Source organism: Dermacentor silvarum, chromosome 7, assembly GCF_013339745.2.
Source record: "Dermacentor silvarum isolate Dsil-2018 chromosome 7, BIME_Dsil_1.4, whole genome shotgun sequence".
In the NCBI taxonomy this organism is placed as follows: Eukaryota; Metazoa; Arthropoda; class Arachnida; order Ixodida; family Ixodidae; genus Dermacentor; species Dermacentor silvarum.
Window position 1 is genome coordinate 103,248,030 of NC_051160.1, and position 18,080 is coordinate 103,266,109.

General features: G+C 48.9%; 1 protein-coding gene and 1 non-coding gene across 2 annotated transcripts; one reads left to right on the forward strand and one right to left on the reverse strand.

Annotated features, from left to right (window-relative positions):
- Positions 1–2,408: 2,408 nt before the first annotated feature.
- LOC119459047 (uncharacterized) lies at positions 2,409–12,992 on the forward strand. Its single transcript, XM_037720889.2, has 4 exons — positions 2,409–2,470; positions 3,862–4,001; positions 11,734–11,906; positions 12,676–12,992. The coding sequence occupies exons 2-4, from the start codon at positions 3,867–3,869 to the stop codon at positions 12,806–12,808; spliced, it is 441 nt and encodes a 146-aa protein (XP_037576817.1). The 5' UTR covers positions 2,409–2,470; positions 3,862–3,866; the 3' UTR covers positions 12,809–12,992.
- A 651-nt stretch (positions 12,993–13,643) lies between these two features.
- Positions 13,644–13,715, reverse strand: Trnat-cgu (transfer RNA threonine (anticodon CGU)). Its single transcript has one exon. It is a non-coding gene; the product is annotated as a tRNA-Thr (tRNA).
- Between the last annotated feature and the right edge of the window lie 4,365 nt (positions 13,716–18,080).

Here is an 18,080-nt window from a genome sequence, read left to right on the forward strand (position 1 = left end):
CACCGTCTACTTGCTGCAACTCCTTGGCAAGATCGATCATGACGAGATTAAAGAGCATTGGGGAGATAACGGAGCTCTGGGGTGTTCCCGCGCTGCCCAGAGTCCGGGCGTCGGTGCGGAGATCCCCCACCAAGATGAAGGCCGTGCGATTAGAGAGAAAGTCTTTGACGTAATTGTAAGTGCGCGCACCGAGGTTAAGGTGTGAGATGCGGTCGAGAATGGTGGAATGGGCTATGCTGTCAAAGGCCTTTTCGAGGTCAAGGCCGAGTTTTGCTTTAGTAGTGCGGGTTCTACCTTCAAGTAAATGGTGCTTAAGTTGTAGCATGGCGTCTTGGGTCGACTAGTGAGCCCGGAAGCCAATGAACGAGTGAGGATACGCTGCAGTGTCTTCCAGATGGGTGTTAATTCGGGTGAGGAAGGCATTCTCCATAACCTTTCCCACACATGAGGTAGGGAGATGGGGCGAAGGTGATCGAGGCTAGAGGGTTTGCCAGGTTTGAGAATAAGGATGACCTTTGCTGTTTTCCAGGCTGGGGGAATTGCACCCTTACGCCAGCAGTCATTGATATAATCTGTAAGGTGGGTGACGGAGGCGTCATTCAGGCTACGGAGGGCTTTGTTAGTGACCCCGTCGGGGCCAGGGGCAGAGCGGCTGTTTAAATTTCTTTAATTTAATTTAATTTTCTTTAATTTATTTAGCGGTGGGGACCGGCGTAATATATTTTCCTGTTAAAAAAAGGGCCCCGCATTTCCAGTGGTACATACCCAGTTGCCCCAGTAGCACATATTTTGATCCTGCACTATCTTCGGGATCTGTCCAGGAAGACGGCAAGATACACGACAAACACTGTATTGACTCGGACGAGAAGGTCGCGCATTAAAATTTACGGAAGGAGTTAAGCGACGAACCCTCCCCGAAACTCGATCACTGGGTTGCGCGAAACACCCGCACTTTGCATCGACACCTTTGTATCGGCGGCAAGTCCGACCACCAACCAAGGAAACGGACGAAACAGGCGAGAAAGCTCTATCCCTCCTGGCACCAGCTGAAGATGTCACCGAGAAGCGCAGCCTGGCAGCCTACGTAGCTTAGCCTCCCTTACCCCTCACCTCACCCTTCGATTAATAAAGTTGTCACTCACTCACTCTATCCCTCACCATGACGTCCGAAAGGTGCGTATTTGGTCAGGTTGGTTCATGACTTGAGTACGAGGATACAACTTTAAGAGACATTTCAGGGGCTTCGTAGATGGCCGCTTGTCTGCGGCGACCTCTTCCGCCCAGGAAATTATTGCTTTGTGTAGTTTTTTCATCTTCGGGCGACCGTATTAGGGTCTCCCATGTCGTTTCTCAACGGGTACATTTTAACAGTATTGCATGCACCCTAATACCATTTTAATGGTGTTAGGGTCTCCCACGTCTCCCATGTCCCACCCAGAAGCTCTCTGGGTGGCGGAAGGCCCTCGCATTCCCAGAGGATGTGGCTTTGGTTTGCTATGGCATTTCTATCACAGTTTCTGCAAAATGGGTCAACCTGCCCATCTGTGAAGATCGCTAAGCGATGAGGAGTGGTAACCGGGTAACAAACCGACTCGGTTTGTTAACCCTCGGGTCGCACCTCGTTGCCGGGATTTTCCGAAAGAGCGGGAACAGCTCAAAATAACAGCATATTAGAAAAGAACGGACAAAGGCGCTAGCACGCAAATGTCTATTCTATCGAGCAGCGTACTTATTTATTTATTTATTTATTTATTTATTTATTTATTTATTTATTTATTTATTTATTTATTTATTTATTTATTTATTTATTTATTTATTTATTTATTTATTTATTTATTTATTTATTTATTTTGTAAAGGCATTTATTATTCACCAGCTTGCTGAGCAGGAGGGATCGACCCACTAGAAAGGGCTGGAGAGCATGCCCCACTACGGCGTTCGTATCCTTCGCTACAATCTATCTATAAGTAGCTTACAGAGCCCTCGTAGGATATTGTGTAAGGGAGTCAGTAGAGTAAATACACACGTACAGATAAAAATACATTAGCACCAAGTGCATATATGTATAGTCTACCACTTTGCAAGAGAGAGAGAATAAAATATTTATTAGTGAAAATTAATAGTCAGAGAAACAGAAAAGACAGTAAGGGATCGCGCATGAGTGCGCCCTTTCCTATGTAGCACAAGGTTGTCAGCTTTATGCAAGTTCCCATTTTGCTTTCCCATAATTACTTTATTTTTTTTATTACGTTACTTCCGCAGGGCTGACTATACTGTATTAGGTATTCCCTTTTTTTTTTTACTTTGTGATCGTTTTCTTGCGTGCGTGTTTCTTTTTTTTTTTTTTTTTGTCTTTGTTCGACTAATACTACCCGATTGTTGGCCTATCCCAGTTTGCAACATTTTGAAGGAAACCACCATCATCATTGTTGCGAATACGGGACCCGAAGAAGACAAGACAGAAGCCGCTGTGAGTAGCAAGCTCGCTGTTCTTGGTTACCTCTTCTTATTACTTCTCCTTACCACGCATTCCCTGTTATGTTTTTGCTTTGTGGTTTTCCCTTTCGCCCGTTCGTGGTGGTTGACAACAAATATCAAGCACGGATTCTCGCAAACTTAAATTCTTGTGTCCAGAGGGCCGCGTACGAAGCGGCCGAAGGCGAGACAAAGTAATGACGCGGCTCCAGGGCACTGCGAGCGCGAAATATAAGAGACGAACAGGCGGAAATTTTGGCGAGGATTGACTCACACATCAATGTTTATTGTATAAACAATAGTGCAGGTCCAACGAACATATTGTACCCGCACCCGCCTTCCCTCCCTCCACCTCCTTCTGCGAAAGGGGAGCAAGTCGAGAGCACGGTCGTTATAGTTCCATGTCCCATTAGTGCCTCCGATGGTTGCTTTTGCCTTTTGTTGAGCAGTGCATTGCGCTTTCTAGCAGATTTCCTTCGATCATTCAACATTGGTACAAAATATGCTGATTTTTGTCTTAAATATCAATAGAGAGAGAGTTTAATGGTATCTGGAGAGATGAGCCTATAGCGACGACGGCAGTTGAGATGATGATGAAAGAAAAATAGAAAGCCAAAGAAAGCCATCAGCACATTCATCACGCCCCCAAAATTCACTAGCACAAGTGTGATTGGCATCATCTTATTGACGCTTCTATCGCACGAATGCTATGAGCGCCTTAGTGGGGGGCTCAGATCAGCTCCAGGATACTGCCACGGTCACAAAACGTCCCGCAGCTCAAGTCGCTCGTCGTTTCTTATGTTGTGTTGCAAGTTAGCTTGGCCTTTCTGCTCACGCCTATATGTAGAAAGGCATGACGTCAGGGCATACGGTGATGATGACAGTCGTGCATACCAGGGCCGGCAGATGAAGAACGCTGGCCAAACAAAACTAGGAGTTCAGTAACCAGGGGACACGGACGGATACAAAAGCAATATTCGCAAGTGACAGGTGGCTGTGGGGATTAAGTGCGTGCTATAGCTTGGGCTCAGCGTTCCCGGTTTTGACTTTATCAAAATTCGGCTTGCGTTATTTTTCTGTTTGTGCGTACACGGGCCCCATGCACAACGAGTAACAGCGTAGCAGAAGACCGCGCGCGCAGGGGAGAGTGCCAAAACGTCGCGACTTCCTTCTCCCACGTGACCACCTTCCTCGCCACGATGCATACACCACCTGGGCAAAGTGAATCACAGAAAAGCTATTAAAGTGAAATATTTAGGGCTCTCTGAGGGTTTCCAGCATTTTCTTTGTGGTTTCGATGTCAAGGGCGTCCATTTAACGCAGAGAAATGAAGAGTCCAAGATGCCGTGGCAGTCCTTCATGTTCAGCTCAATCTCGTGGTCGCAGGAGAGATGTCGCTGAGTGAGTACCCTTTCCCAGTGAAGGAGAGGGACCCGAGAGAGGGCAGGTACGATCTGCCAAAGTACGTGGTGAACTCCTACGGAGACTACGTCATGGAGATGCTGCTCACCGAGGAGCTGCCGGAGGTGAGCAGATGTAGGAGCGGCGAGGGTTAATTAAGCCGGAACTGAAATGCGCGCTGAACGATGAAGCCATTGTCGCGCAAATAAAAATGAACACAAGGCCGGACGCCACGGGTGCTACACTCGCACCTGGTTTATTGTGGTCTCCTAAAATACCAGAAGAAGCGTGGGCGACCATGGTGTCTCCGGTCTCGTATTGTTTGTGCTCGTTTTTAAGTTGCGCTAGAATGGCTACATCAAATATCAACGAACCAACCCAAGAACAAGTTATCTTAAGATCGTGATGCAATGTGCAGCGCCACCCGAGAGAGATAGAAACCGACACACACAGCGCTGTTTCTATCTTTGTCGTCGTCCTGTACGCGCTGCAAGTTGTATCATCAATCCAAACCAGCTAGCTAGGCCAACTTTTTTTAGCCAAGTGCACATGTTAAGCTCATTAAAAGGTTCAGCGCGCGCGGTGAGCAGCTCATAAAACTATCCGTGACTACCGTAGAGCCCGATGCGGCCGCATTTCGATGGAAACGAAATCCAAGAACGCCCCGACGTTGAATATCCCTAGGGGGTCAAAATCAATCCGGGTTCCCCCACTACGGCGTGCCTCATAATCATAATCAGAATGGTATTGGCTCGTACTATCCCATATTTTTATTTAATTTAACTGTCCCTGTCTCGGCGCATGACCGCCTGAAAAACTGCTGTATATATTGACGGCGTGCTGGCCCGTGCTGCAAACACTGTGATGTGCATGAAACGCGAGCTATGGTGAAACTATAGTGGCCAGATGTATATCAGTGTGTATAGTCGCACTATTATGTCCTCTCTCATGTCCTCGTTCTCTGTTCTTTTTTTTCTTGCATCGCGCCCTCCCTCCACCAGCCGCCATTCAATTGCCGGCCATAATATAATGCTAGAGAGTTACGGCGCGGTCAGTTTCGATTTCTTAGGTTCCTCCTTTGTAATAATAGCATATTAAAACACACAATTACTGCTACACTAAAGGTGAACTTTAAATAAATCTAGAATGTTAGGTTACCTTTCTAGAAAGCTAGCAGACACGACTTGTTGCAAACAATTTCGTGACAAAAGAGGATATAGAAATCCTTTCGCAATTTTACTCGCCCCACGACGAAATATGTCTTAAAAACAGGGACTCTCATCAGTCCCCCATAGGAAGTTCCGATTATGCAGTCGAAGCTGTGAAGGGCTGTCTAGAGAGCGCTTCGTCGCAAGAATTTTTAAAACTATTTCGTTATAAGACGAGATAGGAGGAATTGAAAGGTAATATTAATGGCCATGCTGTCAGGAAGTGAGCTTCGCTGCCATCATAGGTAATTTGCCTCGACGTCTTTCCACCGCGCCACATTACGTCAAGAGCCCCGCCTAACAACAGCATCGGGTTCCTGTGTTACGGGAACAGGGTTCTAAACCAACCGTCGGACCAACGTCTGGGTATGTCTCGCTCGGTATATGCTGTGCCCTTAAATGAGCCTCTTTCACACCAACTCGGGTCGCTGGGTACGCGACACGCGATCTGTGCTGCTCTTCATTGAACCATGTGGGTACCAACTTGGGTCGCCGGCTGTGTTCCCAGTAGGTATGTGCCCCTCTTAAATGAACCTCTTTGGCGCCAACTTGGTAATTGTGTATCTACCACTGGCTACGTGACAAAAGTGACGAAAAACTTCTTTTACAATTTCTCCTTTGCTGTACGAAATAGAGCCCGCGTCGTACATATTTAGACAATCTCGTCGGAATAGCGTATTCACACACGCGCTCAGCGCGGACTTCGCGGCGGCGGCGCTGCGCGGCGCATCGCGTACAGAGAGAAGCGCGGTGCAGAAACCCGGCGGCATATACATGCCTCATCCATGACGCAACCCTGCGGTATAGCAACACTATGTGTCGCTGCATCGCTCCACTGCTCATCGCATTAACGTGGACGTTTCCTCGCGAGATGGGCGCTGCCCGAAATTTTTTTGTGAAGTTAGCACAAAACGACCTACCTGGATAGCTGCAGCCCGATCTGATTTTTTCCAGCTTAAATCCATAAGTATTCACAAGGTGCTCGCGCAATTTTTCCACCGCAGAGCCAAAACTCACTTTAACGATTCCACTGTTTACCAGTTCTGGTAATCGTGACGTGTAATTGAGGATTGAGGACAGGCTTAACAAATCTTCGGTTGCTAATACCATGCAGACGTGACGTGGCGGGCGAACAGTTCCTTCCGGAGAACGGAGCCGAGTATTTTATTGCGATAGCAATTATATGGACACTCCAAAGCGGATTTCTGCTGTCGGCGCCGTCGGCGCCGTCGCCATTGCAGTTGCCGTGAGGTTCCGTATGACGTCAACGGCGATGAAATCGTCGCCGCGCCCGGCCTCCGGCAACACCACCTAGAGCTTGGTGGTGGTGTTGGCTCCGGACGCTGTATGTGCGAGTGAAAGGGCGCGAGGGACGCGCGCTTTCACGGGGAGCGAACGCACGTCAGAGAGCAAACGCGCGTTCTGCGCCGTGCTCCCTGAAGGGCTGCGTCTCTTTCCTCCGTTACAATCACCATGTATAGAGAAGCAAACGCGACTTCATCCGTGGCGCGAAATGCCGTGGGGGGGACAGGAGGGAGGGAGGGAGGGAGGGGAGGCGACGTTTAGCTGCGGCACCAAATGCGTATTTATATAAAAAAAAGTTGTCGCAGTTTCACCTGAAAGGCGAAGCATCAATTGCGATAGCAAATTTGTAGAGAGCTATACGGAGTAATGATATTAGCTTTATCAGCTGTATCAACTTGGACATGCAGCAGCACCGGCAACACGCAGAACTGCTGTCGACGCCGTCGGCGTTTTGCCCGCGTTCGCTCAAAATGCTTGCGGCGTTGGTGACTGTTACCGGAGCCTCTGATATAAATAGGCACTTGGTGCCGCAGATAGATAAGTGGTTCTTGAGGGAAATGGAAAGGTTGGCGCTATCTTCTGCAGCCCTTGAGGGAGCACGGCTCAGCGCCAAATTGGTGCCGCAGCTAAACGTCGCCTCCCTTCCCTCCCCCTCCCCCCCCCTCCCCCACGGCCTCTCCCGCATCGGAAGAAGATGCGTTTGCTCTACATATATGGTGATTGTAAAGGAGGAAAGAGACGCCTACTTCTGCAGCCCTTAAGCGAGCACGGCGCAGAACGCGCGTTTGTTCTCCGCCGTGCGTTCACTCCCCGTGAAAGCGCGCGTCCCTCGCGCCCTTTCACTCGCACATACAGCGTTCGGCAGCGAGTCAAGGAACTCCACGACGCCTCGAAGTGCAGAAAGGTGGTGTCGGCCGGGGAAGAGGAGATCTTCCTCCTTGCCACAGGGGAGGCCCAGGCGGCGGAACTCCTGCAGGAGTGGGCCCCGCTGCTGGAGGTACGCCGGGCAGGCCAGCAGGAGATGTTCGATCGTCTCCGGCTCCCCGCAGGAGCTGCAGGCCGGGGACGTCGCTCGTCCCAGTCGGTAGCTGCGTGCTGCCGTCCAGCTGCAGCCGATGCGGAGCCGGAGAAGGAGCGAGGTCTCCCTGCGAGCCAGGCCTCGCTGGGGGAGTGGTCGTGGGGGGCATCCCAGTGCCACCCGTTTGTCTGGGTGGTGGGTCGCCAGGTGTCGCCGCAGCCTCAGTCCTGTGAAGTCGCCCTCCGTCACGGCCCGACTGAGGGGCACAGTGGTGTGGTGGGCGTCCTTCGCCAGGGTGTCGGCTGCCTCGTTGCCCGGGATCCCTACGTGGGCGGGGATCCAGTGCAGGGACACCGGGTGGCCTGCGTCCTGCAGCGCTGTCAGCCGGGTAGACAGCAGTGCGACTCCAGCCTTGGAGTCGCACTGCTGTCTACCTGCTGTCTACTGCTGTCTACTCCAGCCTTGGAGTCGCACTGCTGTCTACCCGGCTGACAGCGCTGCAGGACGCAGGCCACCCGGTGTCCCTGCACTGGATCCCCGCCCACGTAGGGATCCCGGGCAACGAGGCAGCCGACACCCTGGCGAAGGACGCCCACCACACCACTGTGCCCCTCAGTCGGGCCGTGACGGAGGGCGACTTCACAGGACTGAGGCTGCGGCGACACCTGGCGACCCACCACCCAGACAAACGGGTGGCACTGGGATGCCCCCCACGACCACTCCCCCAGCGAGGCCTGGCTCGCAGGGAGACCTCGCTCCTTCTCCGGCTCCGCATCGGCTGCAGCTGGACGGCAGCACGCAGCTACCGACTGGGACGAGCGACGTCCCCGGCCTGCAGCTCCTGCGGGGAGCCGGAGACGATCGAACATCTCCTGCTGGCCTGCCCGGCGTACCTCCAGCAGCGGGGCCCACTCCTGCAGGAGTTCCGCCGCCTGGGCCTCCCCTGTGGCAAGGAGGAAGATCTCCTCTTCCCCGGCCGACACCACCTTTCTGCACTTCGAGGCGTCGTGGAGTTCCTTGACTCGTCAGGGCTCTCCGCACGCCTCTAAGGACATTTCTACAAGCGGGAAGGCCTCACGGCCTCCCACTCCACCCCGGGCCTGACCGGCCTGGCACAACACCCCTGCAGACTCTGCAGCACGCCAAGGCCTTCCATCTCGGCCTGATACGTGCCGCCTATGCCTGCCGGTTTTGCTTCGCCCAGCCATGGCGTCTCCACTCTATCCCTTCTTTCGCTCCCACTTACCCCTCCCCGTTGGCGCTGAGCCGTGCTCCCTCAAGGGCTGCAGAAGATAGCGCCAACCTTTCCCTTTCCCTCAAGAACCACTTACCTACACTTACCTACCGCGGCGACGATTTCATCTCCATTGACGTCATACGGAACCTCACGGCGACGGCGACGGCGACGGCACAAATCTGCTTTTGAGTGTCCATATAATTGCTATCGCAATAAAACGTTGCGAGGCGAGAAGGTAGGTAAGATTTCTGACGCTGCTCGACGAGTGTCCCATGGTGTCCCATTCTGATCTCGTCGGAAACCTCCGAGCCGCCCCCAGAGGCACCGGCAATTAACAGTCACCAACGCCACGCGCATTCGGTGCGAACGCGGATAAAACGCCGACGGCGTCGACACAGTTCTGCGCGTTGCTGGGGCTGCTGCATGTTCAAGTTTATACAGCTGATAAAACTACTATCCTTACTCCGTATTCGGTCATTCCAGCGACTATAGGCGGCGCGGCGGTAGGTCAAAATGGCTGCCGAAACGGTGATAAGGCGATCTCGCGAGCGTGTGCATCTCGAGCAGCAAAGCAACGTCAGGCTCTCTAGTTCCGCTGCAGACCATGCTTTCTCTCGCTAAACAGACGCAAAGGTGTGTGAATGAAGGCGAAGCTACTTTCAACGCCGGTCACATCATATGCTGCGGCATCAAGTCCATTACAGACACCGAGGTCAGCGTCAAATCGCTCTGCCTGCAGACGATTGCAATCAAGGGCCCGCTACGGCACGGTTTGAGAACTGCGGCACGCTGCACCATTGGCTGAAAATGCGATTACTACTCGCTTTTTTCATCTTCGGCGCGTCCGTGACTACCGCGAGACCGAACCGCCGAACTGAGTCGCAGATTTCTATCACCGGGTGACGGCTTCGGAGGAGGGCCGCGTGGCGCCGCCTGCGTCGCTGGAATGACCGATATCTACTAATTTGCTATCGCAATTGATGCTTCGCCTTTCGGGTGAAACTGCGACAATTTTTTTCTTGGCAGCACTTAAAGCAACACTAAAGAGAATATTATTGCATTAACAAATTACTCTTCCGAAATACCAATGAAATGAAGCCAACTCTTGTTGAGTTGGTAAACCTAAACAGAGGAAGGACGGCTGGAAGCACAGCCCTGAAGCTCCCGCTGCAGTGCGCCCTGGCGCCGTGAATTTTGACGGCGTCTGTTCAGGCCATAGTTACCTTTGTTACATAGTTACATGTGCTACGTTGAATTCTAAATAAGTCAGGAACTAAACTTTGCAAGTTTGAAGGACATTTACGCAATCGCATCCGGCATGAGTGCGAAAAAGAAATATTTTCAAATATGTGACGTCACACTGACTTGCCGGAGCCAAAATTTCGGTGCGCAGTAAAAAAGTGAAACTTTCACCTTCACTTTTTTAATAAGAATCAATCTATTACCGCGAGATATTTTATACGACCAAACTAATTTAGCGCTTTAACGCGATAGCATTATGGGCCCCACGTCACCGAAAATCCGGTGTCGGCGTCGCCCACCCGTGAGCGAAAATTACCCGTATATATTTAGGTATATGTATATGCCACGCCTTGCTATATGACATGCTGTATATGCGGGTTATATTGCCACACCATTCTGTGGCTAAAGTTGCCCATACATTGTCTTACATTCGTCAAAATGTCATTCCTCGTAATTTGGAGAATGACGTGCCAGTGCAGCCCTGGAATAGGAGCCCCAACCATCATGCCTGCTTTTATTTATTTTCAATAAAGTTTTTACTCACTCACTCAGTCCACAAACGAACGTCACGAAACAAAACACCGACAGCGCATGCATTTTGTGTTAAATCTGCTCAGACTGAAATATTAAAAGTGCGAAACAATAACATAAACCTGAAAATTCGGTAATATTTGTGCCGCGGCCAGCGTTCGCCGCCAGGGTTTCCCAGTAAACATTACGGTTACATAAGCTGCAGTCGCCGGGAAGCGTGAGAAACAGTCAGGGATCTTTGAATGCTATTGAGTTCCACTCTTAGAGGCGAAGCTTGCGCGTCCTACAAATTCGTAGCGATAGCAATTGTATGGACACTCTAGGCGAATTTCTGCCGTCGTCATCGCCGTGAGGTTCCGTGTAAAGTCCACAGGCAATAAAATAGTCGTCGCGCACCGTACGCTGTGTGTGCAAGCGAAAGCATGCGATGGTGAGCCGGCAATCGCGGCCCGCCCACACAAGGGCGGAAAGCGGGAAGGAAGCGCGCGGTACTCCAGTCGCGCACAACGCCGCCCCGGAGGGAAGGTAGGGAGGTGGATGGGCCGCGCTTTACCGCGGCCGCGCGATCCCGCCAGGATGGAAGGCTCCGGGGAGAGGCGCTTTTTGCGCCGCTAGCGTCGGCCCGTGCGGCTGTATCTTGAAAGCCATGCATCTGCGGCGGGGACAGCGTCCGCCCTCCCTGTGTTTTCGCGACTAAGGTCGTGTTGATGCGAGCGCCGGCACGAAGCTCAATTCGCTCGCTGCTACCGCCGCGCTGACTCACTCCAGCGTTTTGACAACGTGTTTCCGCGGTCATCGAGTGAGACGCATTCATTTTTGTTTGTGCGCGCCTGACACCACGCTCGTTAATTTAGTTAGTGTGCCTATGTTTACAAGTTAACACGGCCGATAAAACTACTATCCTGACTTTGTGTAGCTGTCCACTTGCTATTGTAATCGATGATTCGCCTTACGGGCGATACTGCGACTTTTTTTTTATCTAGTAACTCCCTTTTAGCACACGAGACTTAACGGCTGTTCTGAACACCCGCCACGGTGGCATAGTAGCTATGGCGTTGAGTTGCTAAACACGAGCTGGCGGGCTCGATTCCTGGCCAAGGCGACCGCAATTACATGGGGCAAATGCGAAAATGTTGATGTGCTTAGGGTTAGGTGCGCGTTAAAGAACCCCTAGGTGATCGAAGTTATTCCGGAACTTAGTACTAATGGCGCCCCTCATAGTCCAGTGCGCAGTTTCCGGACATTAATCCCTATCATTTCAATTTCGTGTGTTTGGGACCTTACCTCCGTTTAGCGCGTCTTGTCGCTGCACGCAGCCTCCGCCGGCAGACACCGCCGCCGCGCGCATCCGCTTCATCCTGTCCCTGGCGATGGCCGTGCTTCTGTGCGGGGTCACGGGTCTCGGCGTAGCCGTCATCCTCCAAAATTCTGGAGCGTTCTTCGACCAGACGTCCCGCGACGCTGACGACGCAGAGGCCACCGGAATCTGGTGGGTCCCCGGATATCTAAGACGGCGACTGCACACGAATATATTGCTGCCTGGCATATTATAGACAAACATAAACACTAGAAGGCCGTGCGTATATGTGTGTGTGCGTTTGTGTGTAATAACATAAAATCTAAATATTTAGACATAGCAAACTAATTAACAATAAAAACGTACTTCATCGTGTTGTTGCTAACAAAATGACATATACGGTATATACTCGACGCCCTCACGTGATGGCCGCCGCCTTAAATTCGCATCCCAAAACTTAAAAAACAAATATTGAATAAAAGAATTCGATGAATGAAGAGAGCGTCGCACCTTGACTGCATACTCTTGGATTATTCGTACGTTGTGAAAAGATTTGACGTCACAGTCATATAAAACGCCATGGACCACTGTGTCTATGACTGCGCTACCGAACCGAATCTGAGCAGCGGTGGCAGCGACAGCAGTGAGGACTTATACATTTTACAGTGAGGAGTCTGCGCACAGCGCACCAGAGGCCGCCACAGGCCTCGTCTGCGCGCATGTGATTGCTTGAAGATGTTGGGGCTACATCGTATTGAATACTGGAGCAGAGTCCTGGTACTAATGGCTCTAGTACTAATCATGTTTCCTTTGAAAGCGTAAGTTAATGTATACACATGCATCCAGTAACAGTTTCTTCTTTTTCAGTTTTTCTTTAGTTTGCCTTGCATTTGTCCATAGCCGTCTGTTACGGAGTTGTCGTTATACGAACTCGCTCAATTTTCCACCTCTTGATTTCTAGGATTCATGGCGGGATGCCGTTCCCCTTCGCGAACGACAGCTGGTGGACCACGAGCGACGACCTCGCCTCGAACGACACGACCAGCAACACTTCTTCAGTGCTGACGGGGACTGAGCAGATGACGTGGTTATAGCGCGCAGACAGCCATATGCCACACGCCGCTTTCTAGAACAGTGAAGACTTCTTCCCCAACGATTTCTTCTCTCACGTTCAAGCACCCCTAGTTGCGGCCCAAGTCGATTGGTTGATTCACATTGATTGCAGTTGTTATGCTTTGTATGATTTCATCGCTTTTTATAACCTGATTTCTGTTAATGAAGGCATCAACAAGAATTCTCGCACTCTGACTATAAAACCTCTACTTGTGTTATGTCTTCTCTATAATGTAGTCACATGAACGCACGTCGACGATAAGCTTTGACGTTCTCCCATATCTTACGCAGATCCCACATTACTTTTATTAAATAAAATAAACAAAGTTTCACGAAACATTTATACAAATTCATTCTCCGGTCAAATTTTTGGCATTAGCATAGACTCCCACATAGCGTGCTATTTATAAAGTTAAGGATGGAAGAAACTGATGTTGGGTTGACCAATTTTTTTTAATTTAGCAATTTCTTCAGCATATCGGCACCTCTGGCGTGCACTGAGTGATGCAAATGTGACGTGTTGTTTTGCAGTGCTCCTCGAGATGGCCTTTGGCAAAGGCTTGCTGTTCAGCTACGCACCGGTAGAGCCGTAATGGTTATGCAGTTTCCCTGACTAAACAAGTCGGAATACGCTTTGTCAGAAGCCATTTGACTATATATATATATATATATATATATATATATATATATAATCACATCATAAGAAGCCAACAAACAATGACACCAAGGACAACATAGGGGAAATTACTTCTACTTCCTAAATGAATTAAAGAAATGATAAATTAATGGAAATGAAAACGGATGAAAAAAACAACTGTCCGCAGGTGGGGAACGAACCCACGTCTTCGCATTACGCGTGCGATGCTCTCACCATTGAGCTACCGCGGAGCCGTTTTCCCCATCCACTTTCTGGGGTATTTATGTTTTACAACTAGAACTAACTCTGGGAGTGTTAGCCAGCGCCACCACTCAGAAACCTAGGGGCGGATGTGGAACATCCTTTCTGCCGCAGGCGTCACGAGCACGTGATCTTTTTGGGTGACGCACGGTGACGTGCGTCACCGTGCTCACTGTTACCCTTGTTATGTTGTTAATTTTTGTGAAGCCAAAGCTGTCCTTCATGCGATGACAACTTGAGAGACATGGCATCTACTCGCGCACCTTGTTCCAGCAAAGGTACCGGAATAATTCTGCCCAAATTTCGGTTCTTGTTTTGATGCTGTACGCGGTCGTCTGAGCTGCAGTTGTGATTCAACCACTCACAAGAAAACCACAGCACTGAAGCTCCTGATGTTCTTTCCAGTACTGCTTTGCTTCACCTGTGACGCGACAATGTTTCGTGTGACAATGACGCTGATAGGAAGATGTGAAGGAAAGATCTTCGTCCAAACTACAGACCAGCACTTCCCTAATAAAAAAGTAAATATTTTTATTCACAACTGAAACGAATATACAACGCGCGGCACAAGTTGCCATCGATGCATCATCATTATCATCATCATCATAAGCAGCAGAAGCAGCAGCCTTTTTTTATGCCCAATGCAGGACGAAGACCTCCTCCAGCCATCTCCAATTACGTACCCCTGTCTCGCGCTAGCTGATTCAAACTTGCCCCTGCAAATTTCCTAATTTCAACAGCCCACCTAATTTTCTGTCGTCTTCGACTGCGCTTTCCTTCCCTTGACGCATTACATGTCCTGCCCAGCTCCACTTTTTTTTTTCTTTTAATTTCAATTAGAATGTCGGCTATCCCCGTTTCCTCACTGATCCACGCCTCTCTATTGCTGTCTCTTAAGGCTACGCCTTAATTTTTTTCGTTCGATCGCTTCCTTGTTAACCTCCAAGTTTCTTCCCCATATGTCAGCACCGTGAGAATGCAATGATTGTACACTTTTTTTTAAACGACATTGGTAAGCTTCTAGTGAGGATTTCCTAATGCCTGCCGTATGCACTTTACGCATTTTTATTCTTCTGTAAAGTTCCGTCTTCTGTATAGGCTGATGTAACTACGAAATACGACAACTAGGAGACACAGCCTCGGTAGCTGCCTTCTGGATACAGTGCACCAATACCACAAAGTAATTCATCCGCGTTATAATTTTACAGCAATACATCAAATGGCCTAAAACCCGTAATGTAATAAGCGCGTTAATTCAAACATTTGCGCGAAAACATGTAACCGCTTCTACGTTTTAACCCTTTGAAATACCGCCACTTCCATGAGTGCGTCCTTAGAACTCCGTTGCAGGCTGTACAACAGCAGAACATCATCTGTAAGGGTAACTCATGTACAGGCCTGTATCGCTGCCAAATCTTGAGATATTAATGGGCGATGTGCAGGCAGCTGTAAGGCAGCTGACAGGTGAAACTAAGACTGCGTTCTCAACGCACTGGGTACTGTGGGCCTTCGAAAACCAATCACAGTACGCCTCCGCGTCTTGGTTCACGGTGCATTCAATTTCTTGCGTAACATTAAGGACACCAGATATACAAGGTCTGTCCCAAATGTTCGTACGTGTAATGTACGTGTTAAAAAGAATTCAAAAACGCTCAGGCACATCAATGTGGTCATCTTTGAAAAACTTCCCAACAACAAAATGCAATGTTTCCATCTCTTAGCGATAAATATAAAGGAACGCAAAACAGAGCATGCGCTGTACTGCAGCGAAAGCATTTCCAGACCAATTTTACGGACTCGCGTACAAAGGCAATCAAAAAGTGGTCCTTAGTTAATGCGCTGAGAGGTTGTAAATTAATAAGCAAACAATAGATATGATTTGTTAGCACTTTAATCTTCCACCATTAGACTTAGCGCACCAATTTAACTCGTTTTCTTTTTTTGCTTTAACAGGAAACATTGCTTCAAGAGATCCGCACGTATATCATTAGCAGTCCCTGTGCAATTCTGCAATTTTGCACGACTGTATACTGCGGAGAGCCTTCGTTACATCCTGTTTAGCTTTAAACCTTGCAAGTCGCCTGCAACAGACGAGACCTCTGTCGATGTTCTGTGTGGTAACTTCCGGCACACAAAATGCGTCTCATTGCGCATTATAAACAATATTTTATCGCAACACAAATAGTTCAAAGCAGGCCTTAGCCATTCCACTCTTAGTGCACCTCAACTTTTGCTCTGGAATGAGCAATTTAGCCACCATCATGGCACAAAGCGTTTTAATTTTCAAAATTCTAGTAAACATCGGGCGAGCATAGACCCTTTGCAACATTTAACAAACTTCTGCACCATTCTTAGCCAGTTTCACAAAGATATTCGGTATTGATCCCTTGTTCCACCTGTTCGTTTATCTCCATTTCGAGACTAATGTTTGATTGGTTGCACTAAAATTGCACGCAGGAAATTCTGCAATGTCACACAGCGGCCTCCCTCTTAGCAGAGAGAAAGAGAGATTAAGGGTGATTGCGAAGAGGAAGAGGCGCTATTTTCAGCAACACTTTAGGGAGCACGGCTCAGCGCCTTGGAAAAGGGAACGTAAAGAGGAAAGACGAGAGAGAATGTTGAGGTGGTCACAAAGCTCACAGTCAGGCGGCGCATTTACAAGTGAGACAACAACTCCGCGTGACCGGGTTTCTCTCCCAATTCTTTCCCGAATCAATGCATGAATTTTTTGGACAGACTTAATTCGTGCGTATGGGGCTCAAGCGCTGTAATGGTTTGAGCTGGCCTATCTACAGAAAATATTTCGATGGGGGCGAAATGCGAAAACACTCGTGTACTTAGATTTAGGTCCCCCACTACGGCGTGCCTCATAATCAGAACTGGTTTTGGCACGTAAAACCCCATAATTTAATTTTAGAAAACAAAATGCCTCATCCGGGCCACGGCCGATCTGGAGCGCGTCTGGAGTTTTTTTAAGCGCATTACTTTTATTTACGTATATGTTACGGTTAAAGATTTAATGAACTTCTAGGGCATTGGCGTGCCAAAACCGCGATATCATCGTGAGGCGCTGCGTAGTGCAGACTCCGGATTAATTTTGACTACCTGGGGCTCTTTAACATGCACCCAAAGCACGGTAGACGGGCGTGTCCGCATCCCGCCCCCCTCGAAACGCCGTAGCAGCTTTCTGCGGCGCCACAGTAACGCACACGCGCTAGCACGTGCGCAGCTTTCGCTCCTGTGTTACTACACCAAGTGGTGCCGAAGTTTCGCTGCCGGTTTACAGGACCAGGAAAAACTAGACATGGACACCAGAAGGCCAGAAAACTAGGAACAGCAAGAAACGGAAATACTTTTCCTAAGCAACCTTTTTACTCGTTATGACATGAATTGGGAACCATAAAATAAACATAATAATTAGTGCGGTTTCTATTGCGCTACTTAGCTTCCTGTTGCTTACATTCGCGGAGTGTATGGAGATGGGCGGTAAAAAAAAAATGTGTGCTTTGGCGCCGTAGTTTTGGCTGGCTCGCCACAGAAAATTGTCGTCGAGTGTGAGCGACCCAGGCACGCGTCGCCGCCGCCTACGATTGGAGCCAAAATTTATCATCTGATAGGTGCACGTTGTCTCAAGCAAACCCCTTCCTCGGACTGCTTTCTCAAAGATATTCATCAGTGTAACTTTTCGAATGCGTAGCAGCTTTGCCATTTAAGAACATATGTGAAAGCATTTCACGTAAAGAGTAAGTTTTTATCCAATAGACAGAACGCTTTTAAAATTATTATTAAAGAAGCTTAAATTTATAGTCAAAATCGTGGACCTTTCGCGCTTATGACAGGGAGCCTCTACATTGTTTGTTTGTTTGTTCGTTCGTTCGTTTGTTTGCTTGTTTGTTTGTTTGTTTGTTTGTTTGTTTGTTTGTTTGTTTGTTTGTTTGTTTGTTTGTTTGTTTGTTTGTTTGTTTGTTTGTTTGTTACTTTGGTTTCTTACCTTTCTGCTCTTGCTGCCATTGCCGATGGTGACATCAACCGCAATCTGCTTCCTGTTTGAGTCTCCCACTTTATTCCTGACATACCACACGAACTTTTGAGAAAGACCTCGTAGGTCGGTGTATGTCACGTAAATGTAGAAAGAAACTGTCTTTTGCTCAAATTATTTCGCGAATGAGATTGGAAAACGTCGATTTCTAAACCATTTCATTTTCCTTAATTCCGAACCGTTATGAACCCGTATGAGCCAGTTCAAACCGGTTATAACGATCAATTGTTTTTTCTCCGGAGCTGAACCAGAACCGAACCTGTAAATACCCAGAACCCTGAACCTTAAGCGAAACCGAAAACGTTTGAGCACTCTC